Below are 24,168 nucleotides of genomic sequence, written 5' to 3'. Positions count from 1 at the left end.
ACAAATGAGTGAACTTCAGTTGCAGATTTTGCACCACTACATAGCTGCTTTTGTATGAGTTCTGCAGCAGGGTCTGCCCCATCCATCCTACAGCAAAGGATTGCAGGTCACAGGACACAGAGCACAGCTCTCATGAGGCACCATAGCAAAGTTCATAGCTGCAGGTATTTGCTGATGCCTGCAACTTGTTGACCTCCCTTAGGGAGCCAAAATTCAGCTTATGTTTTGGAAGCAGGTTAGACTTTGCATCCTCAATTAAGCTGTCAGTATGTAAGAGGCATTTTGTATGACAGACATGGAACAGTAAAGTCTCAGGGTCAAATTCCACATAGATGTATACACAGAGCATCCTCAGAAACCTGAGAAGAGCAATGTGGGGAATAGGTTAGGACAGAATTAACCTTCTGTACCTGGAGGGGTTTCTCTACCCTGAAGCCTCAAGTTTAGTTGAACGGTATCCAAGGCAGCTACACACAAAGTAGCTCCAAAGTTCTGGCAGTAAAATAACAAGGGCAGATCTACCTGGCCTCTCAGCAGACTGCAGTTTACTTTAGGCTCAACTGAAAATTCAGAGACAACATCTGCTAGCATTTACAATGACATTGCTTCCCACAATTGCAATGGGCTAAGAGAGAGGAAATACATCTGATAGGCTTATCAAAAAAAGGGACATTTGTTAGACAACAGAATCGTAGTTCCTATTCGTATTTCCATACCAGTAAAGCAGCAGAGGTTTCACTACTTCAGGCTGAATCCAGCTCAAATGATTTATATTCCACTGATCTCCATGCAGCAGATTCAGTCTGAGCAACACTTCTGAGCTGAGGCAATAGTCTCCACTGCTCAGCAGATAGAGTGTTTTCATCTTGCTGAGGTGCCTTGAGTCAACAAAATCAATCACACAAGCAAGTATCAGATACTACACAGAACCAAGTACAGCTCATCATACTGCTTAAACTGCTGGCATGCAACATGGTTCTCATTGCAAGGAGCAGAAGCCAAAACAATTTTCCCACAAATTAGAGACAGGTTGTGTCTGCAAAAGCAACTGCACAGTGCCTAGGGAGAGACAAGCTGAGTCCAGTAGAGCAGTCAGACTGAATGTTCAGCAGAGAACTTAGCCAGACTGAATGCCCTACTTGAGCATTAAGTTGGTTTCTTTTTTCTTGTCTTTCTCTTGCCAACTATTTCTCCACATCTCTTCCTAACCAAGCTCAGATACTATGGTGCTTCTGACTTCATCTCAGCTTTGGAAACATGACCCTTCAAAAAGAGTTTTGTCAGTTTAAGCAGAGTCATTCCTGACTTACTTGTCAGGACACTCAGGATTGTGTCTGCTCTATTCAAAGATTACCATTTATTCCCCACACCTGCATTGATCCAGCTGGGCTACAAGTATTAAAACAATGGGAATAACTGTTAAATAATAGGAAGTACCTTTGCTGCCTTGCAGTGTCCCTAAGAGCCTTTAGTCTTTCAATATCCATCCAGAGCCACCAGTACCTTTCCCCAAGTGTTCCTTTGATGAATTTCTTGAATCTTTCAAACTGGTGTCTGCTGCCTGTGTCATAAGTCCTGTGACTAACACACCAGGCAGCCCTGCTGTCAGCCCCATCACTTTCAGAACCTGATCTCAGGCTAAATTCTTCAGCATCTTCTTCAGTTCCATGGGCAAATTCATTACTTGCTAACTCATGTTTAAATGCTTCAGGATGTTTGTGAAAATCCACATCACCCTCGATGTCAGCAGCTGTCTGCTGGGTCAGTTCTGAAACAGCTTCCTTCCTTACAGACTGAACAGGAGCTGATAGGAATGTTTTGGCTGTCAAAGTTGTGGTTTCCTGTCCATTCTCTTCTTTTGGTACATTGTCCCATTTTGGATCTAGATAAACTCTTAATTGATTGTGGGAAGGAGATTCAGTAATGGCAACAAAAAAACCTTCCACATCTTCTCTGGATCTTTCCTTAATGATGTCAGCTTTTGGTGATGCTGGCCTTGAAGGGGAGAGGAAATTCTGCTGATGGCACCCCTCAGAGAGGGAGCCTGCATCTGCATGAAATCAGAAAAGATCATTGATCTCTTTTCATTCTGGACTGCTTTCTTGTACATCAACATTTCCAAGGTAAAAAATGCAGCATATTTGATGCTGCTGCTGTGGAAGAGTCAGACCACATCACACAGCAGAGCAGAGAACGGCAGAGATGCTTCTGCTGTCACTAGCTGGCTAGAAACCCAGCCCCATGGCTCTGAAACTCATCCTCTGCTGAATTCCAGCAGGGCAGCAGAGTTCAGGAACAGCTTCCTATGGAGACAATTATTTACTCAGTTGAACATCCAGGCTCTTCAGCATTAGTTAAAACACCTGTGCCATACAGCCTGGTTTCTTCCTGAGCATTTGAGTATAGTTTGATCAAAATCCCAGTATGTCATGGGACTGGTTTTTGTTTAAGCCTGTAGCAGCCAGTGATGATTCTCTGTCTACTTATGTTGGTAATTGCAAAAGACTAAAACATTCAACAGGCCTCTGTCAATTGGGTAAGACCTTGACATACACAGGACAGCAATCAAATGATTATGGCAAAGGTTCTGGAAACATCTAACAATCAGAGAATCACAGAATGTGGCTTGTTGGAAGAGACCTCCAAGATCATCCAGTCTAAACCTCAACCTGACACTGAAGGGTCAACACTAAAACATGTTCCTGTGGCTGCCACACAAATCATACATTATCAACTAGCCAAAGAATCTAGGCAAGAAAGCCTTTCAAAATATATCAAGTGGAAAACCAAAACAAAACCAAACCCTCAGGTGGAGTATACAGATAGCTATGGGACAGAAATATGTAAGAAAAGAGGCTTCTCTTGTCCCCAGATTACCTGGCTACTAGGTCAGGTAATGGCTAGGTCAGGTTGTGGCTATGGAAAGAAACCAATCCCCATCTGAAGCCTAAGATAACATGCGATACTCAGAAGGTAATAAGTAGAGCTAACAGCAGTTACTTGGAACACCTTTTCTTGCAGAGTTGTGTTATAAATACTATGGCTGAGCCCCTCTCACTTACCCAGAAGGCTCTCTTTCTCACGCTGCCCAGGCAAATGCTGAGGATCCTGAGTCTGACCAGGAGCTACAGGATGCAGAAATGTATCTGTAGTATTCCTGGATTCACTCTGTTTGGCATAGGAACAGAAACATGGCAGAATAAGTCAAGTTTCTCCATTTATTGCAGTGCTTCTGAGAACAGAGGGCTTACTCTGCAGTCATCTTGTGCAATCTGCTTGTGTAGGTTTCTGTAATGATAGTTCCCAGTGAAGACAGCTCTATGGCAGTACCTGAGCATGCTTCTAACAGCTTCTGTTTAAGCTGTATCACAACCCATGAACCTTCTTCCATAACATACTACAGCCTTCTCTAAAAAGCTCTGGAAGTAAGGAATACTCAGAGAATCAGTTGTGCAATGAGGTTGTGTACTCAATTACAATAGTTTAACCCAGTGCATTCACTAACCATGTTGATTTTACCTGGCCAAACTTCTTCAGAGTCAACAAAGAGTCATCCTCCTCAAGGTGAGGAGAACCTGGGTCTTGCTTCCTTTTCCAAGGATAATAGTCATTATCAATAATGAAGTTAATGCCAGTCTTGCTCCATTCCACCTGTGATATCAGTTTAGCTAGCCTGAAATCAAACATTGAGACAAGAAAATAGCTAATTTTAGCTTTTAATCACAGAGACAGTTGAGTTTTGACCTAGAACAGGTAATCAAAAGACAGGGCTGAACTGACAATAAATTGCCAGCATTGCAATTCCATAGTCCAGCAGCTTTACAGGTGGTAGCCTGCTGTGCACTAACAAGCTTTGCCAGCAGAACTGATTTCTGTCAGGGTGATCTTGTGTGTATCTATGCAGTCCCAAGCCACACCAAGGAGCTTTGGAACATTCTGATGACTAAAACAGAACTATTGTCCCAGACTGCAGAACCCCCCTATCACCACCAGACACTACAGTTCCTGTTCCTGATACCAGCAGTCATCCAGCAGCAGTGTCATAGCAGTGATGATACTGAACCTTCAGCTGGCTGCTGCATGAGGACTTCAAAGTATTAATCAAGTGAAAAAAAAAAATCTCTGTTTTTACTTGATCCAGGTCACTAAAATTAAACAAACATGACTAGAGGTGGGAGAAAACATTGAGTACTGTCAAGAGGAATTACACAGAAGACCAAAGCATACACCTTTAGAGCTGAGAGGCAGCAGAGAAGATTGCAGTACCTGTATTCAAAGTAGCAGTCACTCTCTAGAAACGCTGGAAGCCTTTCTTCCTTAATCCACTGCATTGCTTGCTCTCGATCAAGGTACTGCTGAAACAGAAATACCAGAGACTGGCAGCATTCTTGGCTTTCCTGCTTTGCTTGCCACATCATTGGCTCCCTCCATCCCCCTTCTACAGAAGCATTACTTCAGGAAGACAGAGAACATCACCTCTCTTATCCAGTTCAGCCTTAATCTTGCTGGGACAATTGAGTTCATTTACTTTCCTAGGTGATCCTGCTTTTGGCAGGGGAGTTGGACTTGATGATCTCCCTGGAGGTGTTCAAGAGGGGATGGGATGTGGCACTTGGTGCCATGGCCTAGTAGTCATGAGATCTTGGGTGACAGGTTGGACTTGATGATCTTTGAGGTCTTTTCCAACCTTGTTGATTCTATGATCTCTGGAGGTCCCTTTCAGCCTCCAACATTCTGTGATTCACAGCTAAAAATGTGTAAACTTGAGCACTTTTAAAACATCCATGATTTGGTTTATCTTCAGAAATAACATATGCATGAAACATGCTTTTCATAGTTTCATAGTTTCATTCAGGGTTGGAAGGGACCACAAGGATCATCTAGTTCCAACCCCCCTGCCATGGGCAGGGACACCCCACACTAGATCAGCCTGGCCAGAGCCTCATCCAGCCTGCTCTTAAACACCCCCAGGGATTTTATTGTACAATACCAAGTGCAAATTGGATGCTCACAAGAAAAGACTCCAGGTGGGACCTTAGATTTGCCTTTCCATACCTGAAGGGATCCTACAGGAAGGCTGCTTCCCCAGTGACACAGAGCTGGATCCTATGTTCTACACCATGCTCACTGTGTGGCAGGGAAGGGGCTGCCCGGGGTTTATGGGACTTGTGGTATGTTCTGTAGTTTGAAAAGTTCCCTCCTCTGGGCTTTTTGTTCTTTTCCCCAGTTTCTGGGCTGGGGTTCACCCCCATCTGATCCAGTTTGTGCTGCAGGGGCAGTTTATTCATGGCTCCACCTGCTGTGTACTCTGGTACCTTTTGGCCTGGTTTTTTTTGCTTCCCCTTTGTGTAACCTGACGTCCCTGCAATAGAGCAGCAAATCGTCCTTATCTCAACTGACATTTCAGCTTTCCCAGCTCCTTTCCTCCTTGCCCACCCAGAGGGGAAGGAGGAAAACTCTCTGTTGTAAGTGGCCTGCTGGGACTCAGCTGCAGCCAAGCTAAAACCAGACCAAGCAGCAAGCTACAGAGAGCCAAAGAACCATGTCTAGTTCTTGCAGAGAGAAGCCTGTGGGCCACAGTGATCCACAGCTGCCTCCTTCAGCAGTGACACACAGCACATTTGGTTTAAGGTTTTGGGGGTTTTTAAGAACAGACTTTTTCCACCCTTAGGGGATGACCTGGTTTATGGATCTGAGGTGCATTTCTCCTTTTAGTGGAGGTGAAGCTATGAAGAATTCAGTCACTCCCCTTGTGCATAAAAGCAGGCAAACTTTGGGCAAGGATGGGTGGTACTCGCTGTGTCAAATAATCAGCTTATGCAGATTGGATGCTAAATGTTCTTTCCATGAGCTAATATTCCATTAGGGACAAGGGTTATTTCTGCCTCATCTATATCTGTAGGGGATTCAAAAATATCTGAATTACTCAGAAAGTGGGTGGTTTCATTTAGAGAGAAGAAAATATTTCAAAATATGGAAAGCTTATGTTGGCAGTGGCTCCTAGAGTGTAATTTGTGGAGATGGAGACTAATTACTCCCCACCACACAGTGTCTGCCTCTTTTGGGTAGCTGACAAAGCTTTTTTCAAATGCAGAAGATTGTCTCTTTATTTTGGCATTTTGTATTTATGTATTTACTGACTCACAGCCCACTTTTTTGTCTGAGTGATTCATAACATGTTCACATCTGTACGTGGCTGCTACACGAAACTGCATATCCTACCAGAGGGACAGAACCTCTCCTCTTTTCCCTTACCCAGAGAAAGATGCTACATTCAATCCAATAGGGTTTGTTACCTTGGTTAGCTTCCTTCCCCAGTCTTGCTGGGACCCAATCCAGCAAAGCTTTTAGCACGTGTTTAAGTTTAAGGATGTGTTTAACTTCCCTTGATTAAAGCTAAACACATACTTAAGTGCTTTGCTGAGCTGGGGTTCTCTCAAGTCAGGTATGTGGGATGCCAGCCAGTTACTTTCCATAGCTGTGATCAATTCTACCCAGTGCTGCAAGTGCTTTTTTTCTCACTGTATTTTACACCAAGTTGATTTGGAGTATCAATTAGAAGATATTTTCCTCCCTATGCACACATGCAGGGAATTTTTCCTTATCTGTAAATTTCTTATAGTTTGAGAGGTGAACACAGAGTAAAATACTACTGAGTGTATTCCTTGACAAGATGTGTTTCAGCTAAGGCTGCAGCTTGAAAGACCTCCTAGGATTCTCCAATCCTACCTCATTTTCATTAGTAATGGACCAGTGATGGCCACTGAGAGTGTCTTTTTGTAGCAATGTAACACCCAAAGCAAGTGTCATTTGTGAAGAAAAAGTCAAAGCAAAGGAGGCAGCAGCACCTGATGCCTGCATGATCAAATCCTGTTTGATTTTGACTGAGCTACTTGATGTAGTTGGTCTGGGATGGATGGCTTCCTCTGGTTCAGTCACAGCCTAGTACAATGAGGGAAGCTGGCTTCTTTCAACTTAGATAGTCACAGCCACAATTTTTGGCATACTCTTACAGGCCATTTTGTTCCAGCTCAGCTTTGAGATGTCAAGCTGAACTGGAGGAGGGACCTGTTACCTGTCCCATAAAGGGGGCAGGAAAAATAAGAAGAAACATTACCCTACTGAGGGATACAGCTCCTCAAAAGGCCACAGTGGTCCTCATCTACAGAAAATGGCCCAAAGAGAGAAAAGTATTCTAAATAATACAGGAGCTGTGTTACTCCAAACCAGATAAAAGATGTAAGTAAAAGGAAAATGGCTTTAAATTTGTCAAGGCCATCCATGGGTTCAGCGATGTGAGGTTATCCTAGAGGGCAATGTTAGTCACACTTGCACCAGCACAGCATTTCCTCAGCTGAATCCTGAGAGCAAATAAGAAATCAAGAAGAGCTGTTATGCTTTTGTGCTCTCAGGTGAAGTGTTTGTTTAAACAATTATGTAACAGGGTAGGGCTAGCTGTGAGCCTTGTCCTGGTATAGCACTCGGGCGCTTTAGGTGCAGATAATTGCAATCTCACATTACTATTATTCTGTTAAATGTCACTGCCTTTTGACCTCTCTCAGCACTGTTTTCTTTTCTGAAAATCATTAAGTTTACACTGGGCAGAGCAGCAGCTTTCTCCAGCTCCCTGCTTCTCTCTCAGCTTTCCAGCTATGACATCACCTAGAGCAGCCGCTACTAAAAATGTAGCGAGACCTTAGCCTGGCCTTGAATGAAATGAACTGCAGTCACATCAGTCACACCAGTGCAAAGTAAGCAATAAAGGAAGGAATGAAGTATCCCAGAAATATTTTTGCCTCCTCCAAAGCTCTTGCTTAAAGCTAAACTCCCACTGTCTTGTATTCTCTCAGGTGCATATGGTGCTTCAGCTCCTGCTTTTAACCTACCTAATTTGGTGATGAAGAAAGCCCTAAAAGCAGAGCAAAGACCCAAACTGATGTTGTCTGAGTAAGTCTAATACAAGATTATTATATATACTTTTTAAAAATACAATCCAACCTAACTTTCATTTAATTTAGCTTTCATGCTGCCAAAGATTATTTTCTCTGGCCATTTCAACTGATGCTAACTATGCAAATCCCTTGGGGATTAATGGAAGAGAGAGTTGTGTGTTGCCAGACCACAGATGAGCTCATAGCCACATGAGGAAATTAATTAATAAGGAAAGACTGTGATGCATTAGTTTCAGTCAATTTGCACATTCCAGGGATCACTACTAAAGTAACTGTTGTCATAATATTTTTTCTTTTAATATTCAGAAGTATTCAGACCACACAACTGAGTTCTGCCCTCCAGAATATCCAATGTTCTGTGCTGCAGGATGTACATCTGTAATTCCATTCACTTGTCTGCTAGACACATGTGTGGGGCAGGGCAGAATTTGGCCCATCATTATGTTTTCCTAACATAAATTAACATTTTTCCCAAGCTACCAAGCCAAACACAACAACAACTACTGCCAGTATCTCTACAGTAAGATCTAAATATATGTGGGGGGGGCTGCAAGATGCTTACCATAGTGGTGTCATTTGGATCAATAGCAAGGGCTGGAGAAGCACTGCACGGTTTGGAGGTCTGCCCATTGTCCTTTGCTTTCCTCAGGACATCATAAATGAGGTTTGGAGACTTCTGATCATGTAGAATTTTTTTCAGCTGGCTTTCCAGGTGTTGTGGGGCATCATTAACTACTTCAAAAACCCCAAAGTCAGAGTTAAACTTCACTGGCTGGGCAAAAGTCTACAAAAGAAGTTTACAACATTGCGATGAGGGAACTTTTTAATTTAAGAAAGTTACTTTTTATGAGAGGCACCCTGCAGAATGCAAGCTATGAAGCTTGTTTCTCTTCCCTGCTGTTCTCTAGTCTCTTTGCTGAACAGCTTTCCAAAGCATTCTTACTTTCTGGCTCAGCTATGTTTAACTGCCAGGAATGTAACTCATTCTAGAGCACAGAGCATTGTCTTTCACATGCACACCACAGATGCAGTACACAGATGTCTAGAACGTGTAATTCACTGGGACTCTAGTTCTGCAGGAGGCTGCTTACCTACAGGATCAGATCTCCACTGGTATTCCCTCATTTATTGCCATAATAAATTGAGGCTTGGAAAGATGGGTAACGAAGCTGACCTTTTACATGTGAGGTGCTTTCGAGGCAGATGAATCTGGAGATTTCCATACGTGGGAAAGGCTTTGCACCATATTGTTACTTGCAGGTCAAACATCTACCAAACCCTATGGCCTGCAGTGAATTTTGTTACACAGCACTAATTCAGTGAGAGCCTGTGTATATAATCAGCTTTAGCTGTGTAACTAAGTTCTGTCAGCTCAAAAAACCAAAACCCCACTGGTACACACTAAAACAGAGCCATCTTTCATCTTTGGACCTCTAGTATTATTTCCCTAAAAGACCATCTTTCAAGTTTTCTTCCTTGAAAGGAAGCAGAAAAATATGGGTGGATTTTACAGCAGTACTGGGGAATGCCCAGGACAGGTATGAATATTAGATAGAGCCAGAGTGTGTGAGCATCTGCACGCTGAGGTGGAAGACAGGAAGGCACATTGTATCTAAGAACTGAAGAAAATCCTGCCCAGATTCCAGAGCCAGTGCCAAGATTCCATTTGGCTTTGTTCCAGACAGGATCCCACCTGGTGTTTGTGCAGTTGTCATTCCCTTGCAATTAAGATTATTTGAATTTTTCAAGCACTGTACTTTTCATTTCCTTGACCTTTGTCATGTATCACATCTACACACACAGAGAACTCATATACATTCTATACATACTGAATAAATGCTGCATGTAACATCAAAATATCTTACAGAGCAGTTTTACTCCTCTTCACACCTATGTAAGTCCAAAGTAACCATGTCCATGTCAGCTATTTTGTTGCTTCTGTTCAGAGCCCCTTTTGTTGATCACTGCCTTGCAGAGCAGTGCCCAGGACTGAGCCATGTGGCTGCAAGATGTGGTTACAACATTCCCTGCTTATCCCATAATGTCTCACTGTGGAGGCTCAGCCTGGCAAAGCACATAGCATGTGAGAGCATTAAGTGTATGATTAGTGCTTATGACATCAGACTGTCACTGCTCAAAGCGGGGCATCAAATTGCATTAGTCTCTTTAGTTACCTAACTGCAGTTGAACTCATGGCTTGTTTTTTGTTCTCTGACACCTTGTGCCTCTTTTGGCATTCATTTTCTCTGGGGTACTCTACACTTTTTAGTGTTTTCTGGTTTGGTTTTTTCTCCAGATGTACGGAACAGAACTTTAAAGAGCTTTTCATGTGCAGTAGGTTTCTCTATACTTCATTCAAACCTCCTCTCACTTTGCTACATGTACATTTCATTTACTTTCAAACCCCATTTGGGTTGTTCCCAGCTTTTAAGTGACTGGCTGTGCAACCTTAACCTCCAAATCTCTCCTACCTTATTTATGTTGTCATGCTTTAAAAAGGAAACAGAAGAAGGCACACTGAGAAACAAGATGCTTCTGTGTATCAGGATTTGCTGTGCTCTTGCTTGCAGAGAAAAGCAAAGTGCAACTTCTGTAATAAAGAGCCAGCTAGCTAACCACTGCAACACATTGCCCAGGGAGGTGGTTGGGGCCCCATCCCTGGAGATATTCAAGGTGAGACTCTGCAAGGCTCTGGGCAACCTGATCCAGTTGAGGATGTCCCTGCTGACTGCAGAAGGGGTTAGACTGGATGACCTTTGGAGGTTACTTCCAACACAGACCATTCTATGATTCTAACTAGACACAACCAAATTATTTCAGTTCCATGTTGTTCAACTTGAAAGCTAAGTAAAGGCAACACTAAGTGATCAGGCATCTACTTTTACTTAACCCTTTGCAACTTACTCTACATCAGTACACATTGTAATTCACTGAGGAAAAACTTCAGTGTAGTAAAACAGATGCTAGTAACAATTCTTTAAATGGGGAGCCTGTGGATATTTTGGGAGTCTGATGACAAATTATCTATCAGACAAATCTACAAATAGAACAGAAGAACATCTACTGGTGGGATTAAAAGAGGAAGACTCCATTCACTGTATACTTGACTGAAAAACCACGTGGTTCTAGTCCAAACTTTTAGGGTTTGGATCAAGGTGCAGTTACCTACCCACAAGACAAGATGTGTGCATGCCTTGGTGTCAGAGTAGCCAGAAGATCATCTTTACAGAAAAACCATCTTCTCAGACTACCTTATAAAAGCATTGGGTTAAAATCTTTTATAATGAGAATGACTTTCAAAAGGAGTAGTTTTCAGATCTGAAGTTGATAAAATTGTGGTCACTTGGTAGCTTTCTTGTGCAAGGAAATCCACAAGCCAAGGACTTGCCACCAAGAACATCATTTCCTGATTATGACTGAAGTGGAGTTAGCTCTTGTCTCTGGTGCAGCATCTTGAGGTTTCTAAGAGAGGGGGCTGTCTCCATTAGGACCACTGGTAACCGGAAAATGAGGGCCAAGGCCCCACCATGGACTTGGGGTGGAATGAGTAGCAGGCAGGTTGTAGAGTGCAGGAGATACACATTGCCATTACTGAGCATGCTTACTGAGGCCTTCAACACCGAGCTGGATGGCAATTTCTGACTTCTGAATTTTATATATTCTTGGATGTTTTAAATATATTGATCAAAGATTCCAAATCCAGGGATGCTTCACTGGCCAGAAATAGAAGTGTTTTTCTTAAGTCTTTCATTTCAGATTAGTCACTAAGGAAGGTGTAACTCATGTGTATGTCATGTAATTGGTTTCTGCTACTGTCAAATCACCGTAGCACTGGCAACAAGTGCCCTCAGGAGAGGGGTTTGGTATTATTTTACCTTTCAAAAATATTTTCTGTGAAAACTATCCTTCATTACAGTACCTTTAGAACACCTAGATATCCATGTCAGATTGCACTGACTATTATTATAGCAACAGAATCACTTAGAAGCTATACTGTAAATCAAAGCACAGAGAAAGCTGCTGCTGCTGCTATGGCAGGTCCCCAGTGATACAATTTTCCATAGACCAGTGGTGCATTATAAATCAAGTCAGAGGCAGTCTCTTAAAATAGGCATCTGCTACCCCTGACTTCTTGTATCGAGTCACACAATATTTTCAGTTTAACTTGTTGCCTAACTACTAGCACACCTGGGTAACGCCGTTCCCAGGCAACAGCTCATAAGCAAAACAGGAATAAAGCAATGGAAATTTCAATGCTGTGTTTTAGCAGAAGCCTTCTGAGAAGGAGAGAGAAACTGGGAATAAGATATTCAAACCACAGAACTCAAGGCACTAATAGAACTTAATCCTGAAGAGGGTAAAGCCCCAGGAAAAGATGAAAGAGAAAAATAAACCAAATAATGAGAACATGACAGATGAAAATGGCTAATAGAGCATCTGTTCTCATGAAGATATGTAAATGCATAGAAGAGAGACCATGTGTCATCTGAGAAACTGTCAAGACTACCAGTGTGGAAGGGTGCTCACTGCAGAGTGCCTGTGAACTCTTCTCTGTGACCTTCCAGAGCCATCAGGAGCACCTGCACAATCGCTGCAGTTTAGAGCTGCTGAGCTGTGCCAGGACTGTGGGCTGAGGAGCCCTCTGAGGCCAAGAAGAATTTTGGCCTCTAACAGATCTCCTGAAATCTGTGCATGTCCAAGGAGATCCAGAGACTAAGCAGGCTGAACTTCTTACCCTCTCCATCCTCTGTGATTTGGGGAACACTTGCAGTATAGTTTCCAAATAACCAGCAAAGGGTGGAGGATGGCAGCCCTCTGCTAAGAACAAGCTGGCACATAGAAGGCAACCCACATTAGAAAGGGACAGAGTTAGGCTTGGATTTAGGCTGATATCCTAAACCAGCTGCAGAAAAGGGTGAAGGGAGTGGGGAGGCAAAACCACAGCCCTCTCACCACACAGTTTCTTCTATCTGTGTTTCCCTAGCTTTGCCAGAATTATTCTTAGGACTCTTGCAGTGTGGAGAAAGCAGGTAAAGGCTGAGCACCTGAGAAGCCAGTGGTGCTCTTGTGCACAAAACCCACTCTGACAGAGTTAACAGCTCCAGATTCTAGTGCAGGGGTAAAAATTGGCATGGGGAGCCTGTTCTAACATCCTTAGCTCTGCAACTCCCACAAAGTGCACTTTTACACCAGTCTGTGCTGTGGCTTAGAGAGCACATCTATCTCTAGTTCAGTTTGGTAAACCTGAACCATAGCTGAGCTTCTTCCAACAGTGGCTGTGCCATGGTCTTAGGTCCAAGGGGCAATCAAGAAACATTCCAGCCATTCCTAAAACTGATGGTGGTTCCTACCAAGCAAGTCACAGAAATGCAGATACATTATCACAGTTTTGGTCTGCAGAGCCTTAGGAGGGGGACAGCCTGTGGTGCAATCCTGGGTTAGATGAGCTGGGAGACCCCATGAAAGCCATGAGTGACAATGTGGAACAGTCTGTGCCACCTCACGGGGGACTGTGGGTGTGAGGTGTGGGGATGGAGAGAATGCAGCTAGTCAGGGTCAAGACTGAAGTTGGGTGAGGTTGCCACACCAAGGGAGCAGGACAGGACCTGTGACTTTCATGAGAGCAAAATATGCAGCAACTGGTTAAATACAGGGCACTGAGTATGGTGATCTAACTGCAACTGGATCAGCACACAGATCAGCTACAGATGGAAGACGAAGAGGAGGGGAGTACCAACTCTGAGACCTTCACAGACATGAAGAGAAACAGAGCTGGTCCCTGCAATAAAATGTTTGTATTAACCACTAAGTGCACTGCCAGAAGAATGTAAAAGGACAAACATTTGTTATGTTGACATGTCATGATACTGGAATAAAAACAGACTCCATATACTTTCTAAACAAGTATTTATGTGTCTCTTCCATTTCCTATTAAGATTATTTTGGTGCACTGTGATTTAAATACACAAATTTGCAAGAGGAGTCCAGACACTGAGTGATTTATCTGATGCTGCTAGTAACACTGAGCAGTAAGAGTTGCTACCATTAGGATACAGACAATCCCTGACAGCCATTTAGCTACCCAGAGGCAGCATTAAAATGTTCTAAGATGGGTTACCTTATCAGTAACCTTGGTAAGGAGGTTCTTGTATTTTGCAAGAGATTTCTGTAAGGTACTTACTGGAAGACTCAAAAATTCATTGAAGTATTCCACCAACATATCATCTGTGGCCAGGCATTCTTCCTGCAGAGAAACAAACACAGAAAGCAAGGCTTGTACCAGTCTGCACTAGCACAGTTTGAGTGCACTGGTGCCTCAAGCAGTGTTTCTTCCATGAGATATGACATGCAAACATCTGGCAAATGGCATTGCCTACTTTTGAGGATATCATCATTGCATCATTGTTATATTCCAGCCACTGCACACTGCTGAGGTCCTCAGCAATTTCAAAAACACACATGAAGGTAAATCCTTTCCCAAGAAAGCTCAGATAAAGCCTTCATAAACCAACAGCTTCTAAATACTGGAAATGTGCATGTTTACTTTTGAAAAATATCTGCACAAGCCCACTGTGCAGGGATTCTGCACCTTGTAACTTGTTCTCACACATCTGGGAAGGAATTAGGCATAAAAACTCACCAGAGCCTGCTGCTTGGAGATGTTGGGGGAAGAAAAGAGAGTTCACTCATTTATAATTTGGCTCACAAAGCAAGCAGCCATACTTTGAATCTGACAGAAGTGGGAGGATGCTGGTTGACCTCATCAGAAGTGAAGACTGCATCTACAGATACTTTTGTACCCTGACACCTGCATTCCAAATCCTATGGAGACTCAACAACTTCAGAATAGAAATTATTTTTGCTGTTGACAAACCAATTTCAATTCAGCTGAAGGTAAAACTAGAACTTTATTGCACTGATCTTCAGAAGTCTCTTCTCAGTATAATGAAGACTCAAACAGGTTTTAACAATTGCAGTTTCTTGGCTATTCTATTATTTCTGCCTTGCAACACAGGAAGAGTGCATCTAAATCAAATATATTTGGCAATATCAGCAAAGGTCTCATGACACAAACCTTTTGTCTAAGTGGATAGCATTGAATGTACTAGTGAGGAACAGCATTAAAGAGATTCTGCAGAGTGTATCTCTTGTGGGGAGCCAGTATCCTGATCCAGATCCCACAGTGTCTAACCTCAATATGACAGCTTGTACTCAAGTGAGGAAGAAATCTTGAGCCAGTGCCCTTTAATGTGACCTGAGGTAAGCCCCTGTGTGCTGCATGGCAAGTCAGAACCAGACCTGATGGTATTTGCCCAGCCATAGTCCGACAACATTTGTTCCTTTGCTTTTATGGTTGCAGCTGTGACTCACAGAGGACAAGTCAGCTGCCACTTGTTCCTAGAAAACACTGACAACACTGAAAGCAAGGCTTTCTGCATTACAGAGATCATGTTTGAATTGCATCACAGGCACATGGTCCAATACAGCTGCAGTACCATGGACCTTGAGATATTAAGGCACTGAGTAAGAGAATTCACCAAAGCATCTAAGCCAAAGCATTTTGAAGTCAACAGAAAAGGCTGTCACTAATGTCACTGGGCAAATCAATCAGATCCAGAAGTCAACTGACCAAGTCTTACCAAATTTCACCAAAAAATTCATCAGCAACAAGCTGCAGTCTGCCTTCTGTTTGGTTTGGGTAATGCACAAATAGATCTAACACTCATAAGGATGAATCTGAAGGTGGCTTAGATATGATAATACCCCATAAAAATATACTATTGAGTAAGTCTTTTGAAACAAAAGAATTCAGTTATTACTGGCTGAAGTATAAACTCTATAAGAACATGCAGGTAACATGCTTTTAATTTGCCAAGAATGCAATCCTCTGTAGTCTCATATAACAGCAAGAAATGCAAACACAGTGGTTGATTAGTCAACTAGACTCAGCTGCTCAAGGCCTCATCCAGCCTGGCCTTCAACACCCCCAGGGAGGAGACTACCACAACCTCCCTGGGCAGTTTGTTCCAGAGCCTCACCACCCTCATACTGAAGAGCTTCCTAAGATCCAATCTAACCCTGCTCTCCCTTGGCTTCAAACCATTCCCCTTCGTCCTCATGAAAAGTCCCTCTGCAGCCTTCCTAAAGCATCCCTTCAGGTATTGGAAGGCAGCTCTTAGGTCCCCCCAGAGTATTCTCTTCTCCAGGCTGTACAACCCCAGCTCCTAGAGAAGAAAAGTGAAAGCAGAGGTGATTGTTAAACCTGTCTTGTTATGTCTTTCAGCTGTTTCCTTTCTCCATAATTTCCCTTTCCTTTCCATTTCAGTCCTTGCTCTCCATAGTTTTCTGCAACTTTTTCCCCCCTAATTATTTTCAAACCAAGTGGGGTTTTTTGTGTGAGAAAACTGTGAGGAGTTACTCATTACTCCGTACTTAGAAGGAAGAAACAAGGAACTCAACAGTGTCCAAAACCATTTTTTGTTGGTTATTTTTATCCTTACAATTGCATGATGGAATGAATGGCCAAACCTTACAAAGCATACTCACAAACACGTCTTCTGTTATAGAGGGAGGCTCTGAAATGCAAAAGTGAAACAGAGGTTATTCAAGCAATACAGGCAAGCTTGTTCAACGACAGTCACTGCCCAGAAACAAGAAGTAGGGAGGCATGACAGCCTTCCTGGATAGGCTGAAATAAAATAACTTAGCCTGAGGAAACCAAATAAACTTTGAAAATATGCAGCAGTGTTGAGCCATGCATCAAAGAGTGGCTATGATAAGAGTGATTCAAATGTGATTCAAGCATTATTGACCCAGATTATTTCTCATGTGCAGCAGTTAACTTTTTGTCAGCTTTCCTCTGCTAAACTGATTAGAAGCTTGCTGGGTTTAATGGAAATAATTTGTATGAGACTCTGGGAGGCTTAAGTAGTAAATATTATAAATCATATGATAAAAATGAATAAAAACCTAATTGTAGGTGTTACCAGACAAGCAATTCTCACTCATTCTAGGAGAGTATTTGTGATGCCATTTGAAGGAATTAAAGTTCTCTCTTCAGATTAATGAATTGTGCTGGGCAAGGTGAAACCTAGCAGCACAAAATCTTGCTCTTTTGTATCCCACTCCCTGTAGCAGAGGCAATCACCTGGGGTCAGCCCCCCCCCCCCCCGCACAGGAAGCATTACTTACCGGTGGTAATCCTCTTCGACTGCATCCTCAATCTACCCACATGAGGGCTAGCACCCACACCTGCAAGCTAGTGACCTCATTTGAAATCCTTGATTGCAGACTAGAAATTGAAGCAGCCGAGTTCCTGGGCCTGACTGGTGGCTGCTGGACTGCGCCAGGCAGCCTGGCTCTGCTACACAGCTCCCAGCAAAGTGGGGTTGCTATGGAGCTGCAGACAATGCAAGGGCTGACCGGGGCGGTGAGCAAACGCTTCTGCTGCCGGTGCACATCTCCCTGAAGCAGACTCCTATCAGGCACGCTAAACATATGGTCCCAGAAGAGATGTGTCTGAACTGGGCACCTGAGGATACTTCTAGCAAGAAATGAAATTGAATGTTCTGTTTTTCAACTGCCTGGAAGTTTCTCAGCCCAAAATGATACAGTCTACCTTCCCCTACATTAGCAAAACCCTCCAGCCACAAGGGATTTTTGCCTTTCAAATAAAAATCTCAAAACCTATGACCATTGAGCAATGGATTCATGTCATCTGTCAAATAGTTCTGCACCTGCAAAGTAGGCAGTAAGGCTTGATCCCAAGATGCAAAGTCAGTCCTATCTACAGCAGTGAACTTCCATGGCAGTTAAGAAAGAAAAGGTAAGGAGTTTCACATTTCTAAGGCTGAGATGAAACTTGGGCTGTTTCCTAACAGGTACAAATAGCTCCATTGTGATGTGCCAGCAACACAACCTGCAGCCTTGGTAACAGCCTTCCCTGCTCCCTCCTGCTGCCAAGGCCCAGACCCAGCAGAATTCCGAAGGCAGCTACATTTCCCCCCACTTAGGGAGATGTTTATAAATAGCCTAAGTAGAAGAAGAAAAGATATTAGAGACAGAGTAGCCTCAGAATGTTTGTTTCTTCCTTGGTTTAAAGGGGTACTCCAGGACATGAGAAAAAGTCACATTTCTAGCACGGTCAGCAAAAGTCCCCATAATTAATTACTCATTCAAAACATGGCAAACACTGTTAAAAGCAAACGAAAAGGCAAATCTAGAGGGATCTCCAAGGGCAGCTGTGAACTACTTCTCATTGATTTTAAATAGAAATATCCCATCTCAGATACAGATGGGCTTTTTGTCATGTGATAGCTTTCATAACTAAATATCTGTACAAAAAGCCAACTTTAGCTAAATGTAACAATTCTTTCTTTGGATCATTGCCATGTTTTTACTTTTGCATCTGCAAGCAACAGTCTCATAAACTGGAAATGAGTGCTAGGAAGCTATTTAAATGACTGCAGAACTGCCAAAACAGGCTTTAGATCCTGAAAGTACAAATCAGTCATCAGATGGCTAAGCCCTTAAATGATCCTGTTGGCAAAGTGGCACAGGTATGGCCTCAGTGTTGAATGTGGTAGTTATAGTTTACAACAGTTTAATGCAGTTCTATGGCTGTCAGAAAAAGTTAATGCAGACACCCAAGGAAACAGTTATTTGGAATAGGAGCCCTCAAAAGAATGGTGAAAAGAGGGGGGGAGAATAATTCCTGAAGATAGTCTAGGTGAGGGGACAAAAAGGCAATGCTTACAAATGAAAAAGGAAGGGCTACAGAGTAAAAGAAGATGTCACACAGCTTTGGTCTGTCACCATTAGAAGCCTTTTACTCATGGAAGAGGCTGTCAGAGGGAAGGCAAGTCCAAAGGGCTTGACCTCCAAAAAAAGTATTCATTTGGATAGTCACTGGAGACTATTCCTTGTCTCTTGTCCATGTCACTAATGGTCCTAGGATTCCCATAACAACCTTATTCTACCAGGCCCAGACAGAGGTGTTTTATCAAGTTGAAAGGCTTGAAATAAATTTTGAACTCTTTGTTAGATACAAGTCTTAGAAAAAAATAAGTGGAATCCAAAGGCATACCTGGAAAGTGAATTGGTATTTGGAAGGACAACTTAACCATTTGTCTTGTGCATTTGTACTCTAGCTACATGACACGTGCAAGCTGCCTACTTCACACCTGCAGTACCAGAAAGGCCTGAGCCCTTTAGAAAGTTGCTTTAGTGTCTGAGGAAATAACTGTTAGAACCTTAAGAGAGTATTTCTCTAGCTCTTCCAATTTTGGGAAGGAGCACTAAGACTTCACTGAAAAAAAACCTGTTGATAAGGATAGCAGCACTTTGAAGTGTGCTAGAAATAAAGTCAATCTGTGAAGACAATACAAAAAAGTCTTTTCATGAGAACTTCAACTAATCAGAGCTCAGAAAATAGAAGCAAATTTAACATAGCCTAGCCCTTAACTGAAACATAAGGCACCAATCAGAAGAAGCTGTGACAGTTATTTCTCAGAGATTTCCCTGCAGTTTTGGCACCATGTACAAAAGGCTGCATTGTCACTGCGTATTTTCTGTCATGCAGGTAAACTGGAGTCCTGCTTTGTAATAGATTCTGGCTGTGCAAATTTAAGCTTTGCAAGTTTACCACCACTTCCTGTCTTCAGCTGTGTGTGCAAATTTCATGACAAGGTTTATTTTTCTGTGGTTTCTTGCAGCTCAGTTTAAGACAGGTCAGTTTCTTAATCTTGGCTTAACACCTGCCAAGTAAAGGGCCAAGAAGAAGAGGCATATGAAGCAGCTTAGGCAGATAGGAGCCATATATGGCAGCAATGCCAAACACAGCCATTAACAAGATCATCTTCTAACACCCAACAAGGAACACTGAATGGAGGTGTCTTTCCAGTCATGCTCTTCCAATCAGATGTCAACATTGCCTCCCCAGAACAGGACTAGTCAGCTAAGAACTACGCTATCTGTGTGAGACATTACTGGTGCATCAGCCCCCTGGATATGTTGTTTGAGACAACACATCCCAGGGACCACCAGTTCCCACCTTTCCCATTATTCTGCCCCAGCTGCCTGTGTAGCTGTATAATGAAGCACACTGGGAGACTGATCCAGATGGGAAAAAAAGTGAAAAAATCTCAGGATGAAATGAGAAGGAGGTTTTATGCACAGCAGTTTGCAGAACACAGTAATGTCACCAGAGCAGGTGTTAAGAAGAGTATAAGAATCCATAATGACTCCTTAAGAGTACCCAGGGAGGGGGCGGAAGCCTCACCCCTGGAGGGCTTTAAGGCCAGGCTGGATGTGGCTCTGAGCAACCTGATCTAGCATGAGGTGTCCCTGCCCATGGCAGGGGGTTTGGAACCAGATGATCCTTGAGGTCTCTTCCAGCCCTGACAATTCTATGATTCAATAATGCTTCAGAAAAGCACACAAACAACACAAATTACAGCCTGCTTATTTTGTGTGTCTACTTTCCTGCCTGTTGTGCTCCTGGACTCCAGGAGTACCTAGTCAAAGAACAGATTAGCTTCCAAAGTTCACACCCAGTCATCATTTAACAGACTAAACCAAAAAAATGCTGCCATCTGATGTTGTTTAAAATACTTCACATGGGAATACTCAGCCCCTTCCCAACAGGAAGGCTTTTCTTGTTGACTGAAGCCATCAGGACATCAATTAAGTATGAATAAAATGCATGCAATAAGGTCTTTTTCCTGTGATCATTTTAAATCACAACAGGTTGAGGAGGCCTGTATAGATTCTCCATACTTTGTAAAGCCATATTGAATTTTACTATCAAATACACTTCTGTAGTTGGGAAATAAAGTCTAGAGTGTGCAGCTCCTGAAACTGTCAATCCTGAAATATTTCAGCTGCAACACTTCCACAAGAGCATTGTGTGGCATTGCCAACACTAGGCTGGCACTGAGACTGCCAGATAATCCAAGTCCATGGCTGAGCCAGTTATGAAACTGAGCCAGCAGGCACTGTTAGGCCAGTCTATGATCCTGCCTAGTTGCTGTAGGACCTGGCTGTGTGCCCAGCACAGCTTCACCTTGTAAAGGAATCCTTGGAGAAGTAATCCCATCTGGATTGCTTCCCAGGATGCTACTCATCTCTTGGAGATTTTGGTAGGCAGCTCCTAGGGCCAACCCTTGCTCTAAGATATTCAAAACTGAGCACTTTTAATTACAGGATAAGGGTTAAAGAAAGAAGAAAAACAGCTAGACCTCTGCTCTGTAAGAAGAACCTTTGGTGCCCCCTTGTGATAAAATATTGTTATCAGGCTGTATGGGTTTAAAAATCAGGAAGTGTTTTCAGTGAGAAGAGCAGCTCAACCCTTGAGACCATCTCACACTTAAGTTAGTGAATTGAGCAAAGAATTTGCTTTCTTGTTGCCCTTTCTGTTACTCTCCTACCACCTCAGCTGGTTCTAGCCACGACACAGTGTCCGAGTGTAAACAGCTTACAGAAATAGCTATTTCAGCTGCGATTCAGGACTTTACTGGGTTTGGCTGAGCTGGACTTAGTTCTTCCCAGAGCATCTTTATAGTGCTGTGTTTTGCAGTATTCTAGCTGGGTGTTGATACCACACCAGGGTTTTGGCTACTGCTGAGCCAAGCCCCCAGACTGTGCTTTTCCAGCATTTCCACTTAACTGTAGGTTGAGGGAAGGGCAGACTCTTGGGAGGGGACATAACCAGACCAACTGACCCAAACTTACCAGAGGGGTATTCCATGCCATATGACATCAGCTCAGACATAAAAGCTAAGGGAAAGTTAGAAGTGTGGGCCATTGGGTGGTGGCGCTTGTTCTCTGGAGCAGCTGCTACACATAAAGGAGCCCTGCTTCCCAGGGAGTGACCCAATGTCATCAGCTGATGGGGAGCAGAGAACAGTATTCGTGTTTGCTCTGCTTCTGTGCCTGGCCTTCACTTTCACTTTGCATCCCATCAAATTGCTTCTGTCTTGACCCACAGGTCTTTGGTTACGTTTTCTCTCTTCCCTGTCCATCTAAATAGGGAGGAGAGAGTGGTTAAAAAAAGATGTTCCAGAGAGAATTAACTCCAGCTCAGCCCAACCCAATACACACTGCCCCTAAACTGAAGAACTGCAGCTGAAATACAAGCAGTTTGCACATCCCATTTGCCAGAGATTGAAGGCAGCCCTTGTAGAACTGCTGTCAGAGTGAGTTTTGGAATACAGAGAGAGAAGAATTAGAGGGGCTTTTAACACACAAGCTTCAGTCTCTAGAGGTCTATTTTATATGAAACTTCTAATATTCATGTGTTTCAGAGTCCATTCAGAACACCTTACCATCTGTATTTTCAGCTGAAAGGTTGGTTTCTATACTACTCATCCATTAACACCCAGCTCAAAAAGGCCTTACCAGCGTTCAGGTTTCTGACAAGTCCGAGCAGGTTCCCCTCACCTCACAGATGCTTGCCCAAGTTAAGAGGAAAAAGATGTGTTAGGTCTTTCTATAATGAGAATTTCAACTAATCAGAGCTCAGAAAGTAAAAGCAAGCTTTGGTTTTGTTTTACTAAAAATAAGCACATCATTGCCAAGAAGCAGTCAGATTTTGTTGAGGCATCTGCCAAGTGATAACCAAATCTGCTAGATGCTTTGCACCAAAAAGCCCTTCACAATTCACTACAAAGAATTTGCACTTATAATATAATCACATCAAATACTACCCTGAATGTTAGCAGCAGAAAGCACAAGAAAAAATGTGTGGAAAAACGTGGGCTCCTTCCAAAATCTGTGAAAGAACAACGTGGGAGTACTACAGCAGGAGGCTGAACTGCAAGAGTGTGAAAGCCATGCAAAAAAAATCAGTGCTGATCTTAGTATGCATTGCTCCAAGTATTTCTGATAAAGAAAATAAAGCCCTAATATTAGTAAAGGTCTTGAGGAGGTTTTCACCTAGAATACTGGTTGCACTGATTCAAAGAGGAGATTCCAATGCAAAGAGTAAAGAGTTGTTAAGACAATCCAAGAAACAAAGGCTGAATCTAAGAGATGAGATGAAGGTCAGAGCTTTGTGTTAAAATGAAGAGGGGGAGTTTATATAATGCAGTCATAACGCTGGGGGGGATCTAAGGGGAGAAGCAGATGTATAGAATAGCAAGTGTAATAGCAATGCTAAAAAAACAAAGGGCAATGTGAATGGCAGAGAAATCTGGAACATCTCCAACACAAAGGTCACAAGGCAGTACTCTATCCAGTTTTAAGACAGAACCTGAGGAGTTGACAGCAGAACCAAGAGCTTGGCAGTAGCCTCCAGGAGTCCCTTTCTAATCTGACACTGTTGGATTTCTTCATATGCCTACAAAAACAGAAACAAAAGATATATACAGAAAGAGTGATTGTCTATACAGAAAGAGTGATTGCGCTATGGAATGGGTTGCCCGGGGAGGTGGTGGAGTCGCCGTCATTGAAGGTGTTCAGAAGGAGACTTGACGGGGTGCTTGGTGCCATGGGTTAGCTGTTTGGGTGGGTTGGATTGGTTGATGGGTTGGACACGATGATCTTGAAGGTCTCTTCCAACCTGGTTTGGTTTATTCTAATAAAGGGTTTATTCTAATTACTTCTTGGGGCTTAAGTTGCCTAAGGGATACTTTTGAATAACCAGTAAACAGAACAAGAAAATCACCTGGCAGATGTTGATGAGCTCCTGAAGTGCAACAAAATTTGAAGCATTTTTAACTAGTGATAGAATATACTCACATTCTTTATCCTATAAACAATTCAAAAGATTTATAACACCTTTTTGCCTGAGCTCTTCCATACTTGTCACCAAGGAAAAAAACAATCAGAGACTTCATTAATTTCCATTTCCTTCTCATGAACCACTTGAGGTTTCTGGTTGCTGCTTAGAACACGGCAGATTTATGAAGCATGAGTCTTGCAGCAACATCTGTCAGCAGCAGAGCATTGCTGCTAAGTAGTAGCTTTTAGAATTTAAATCCACAGCTCTGGTTCAAACCATCACCTCCACAAAGCTAAATGCATTCCCTCACATCCTTTGCCGGCGGTATCACTGCTCCCATCATGCCTGAAGGGAAACAAGGACTGCAAAAAATAAGGCTTTCAGCAAATAAACTCAATATTATCTTGAATGTTAATTTAATTATCCTCACCTTCCAGAGCAAAAGGCAAGCCACTCCCCCCTTTCCAACAATCTGTTGCCAGTAACAACAAATAA

At 42.8% G+C, this 24,168-nt stretch overlaps 2 protein-coding genes across 2 annotated transcripts in view; both read right to left on the bottom strand.

Annotated features, from left to right (window-relative positions):
- The window catches only part of LOC137452561 (regulator of G-protein signaling 22-like), a 42,932-nt gene extending 39,594 nt beyond the window's left edge, over positions 1-3,338 (bottom strand). The window contains exons 1-4 of the mRNA XM_068161046.1: positions 3,252-3,338; positions 3,063-3,168; positions 1,438-2,050; positions 717-878 (exon numbers count right to left, since the gene is read on the bottom strand). Coding sequence (XP_068017147.1) covers positions 717-878; positions 1,438-2,050; positions 3,063-3,168; positions 3,252-3,338 — 968 coding nt within the window. The remainder of the gene's footprint in view (positions 1-716; positions 879-1,437; positions 2,051-3,062; positions 3,169-3,251) is intronic.
- Positions 3,339-3,356: 18 nt separating this feature from the next.
- LOC137452560 (regulator of G-protein signaling 22-like) lies at positions 3,357-17,219 on the bottom strand. Its single transcript, XM_068161045.1, has 7 exons — positions 17,145-17,219; positions 16,500-16,528; positions 14,134-14,196; positions 8,515-8,736; positions 4,267-4,352; positions 3,520-3,673; positions 3,357-3,419 (listed from the first exon to the last, which is right to left on the bottom strand). Exons 1-7 carry the CDS (start codon positions 17,167-17,169, stop codon positions 3,357-3,359), a joined length of 642 nt encoding a protein of 213 aa, XP_068017146.1. The 5' UTR covers positions 17,170-17,219.
- Between the last annotated feature and the right edge of the window lie 6,949 nt (positions 17,220-24,168).

Source organism: Melanerpes formicivorus, unplaced genomic scaffold (assembly GCF_026170545.1).
Source record: "Melanerpes formicivorus ecotype bairdi unplaced genomic scaffold, bMelFor1.0.p_v2 SCAF_56, whole genome shotgun sequence".
Classification (NCBI taxonomy): domain Eukaryota; kingdom Metazoa; phylum Chordata; class Aves; order Piciformes; family Picidae; genus Melanerpes; species Melanerpes formicivorus.
The sequence above is the reverse complement of the archived record's forward strand: the minus strand, read 5'-3'. Positions and strand labels throughout refer to the sequence as shown.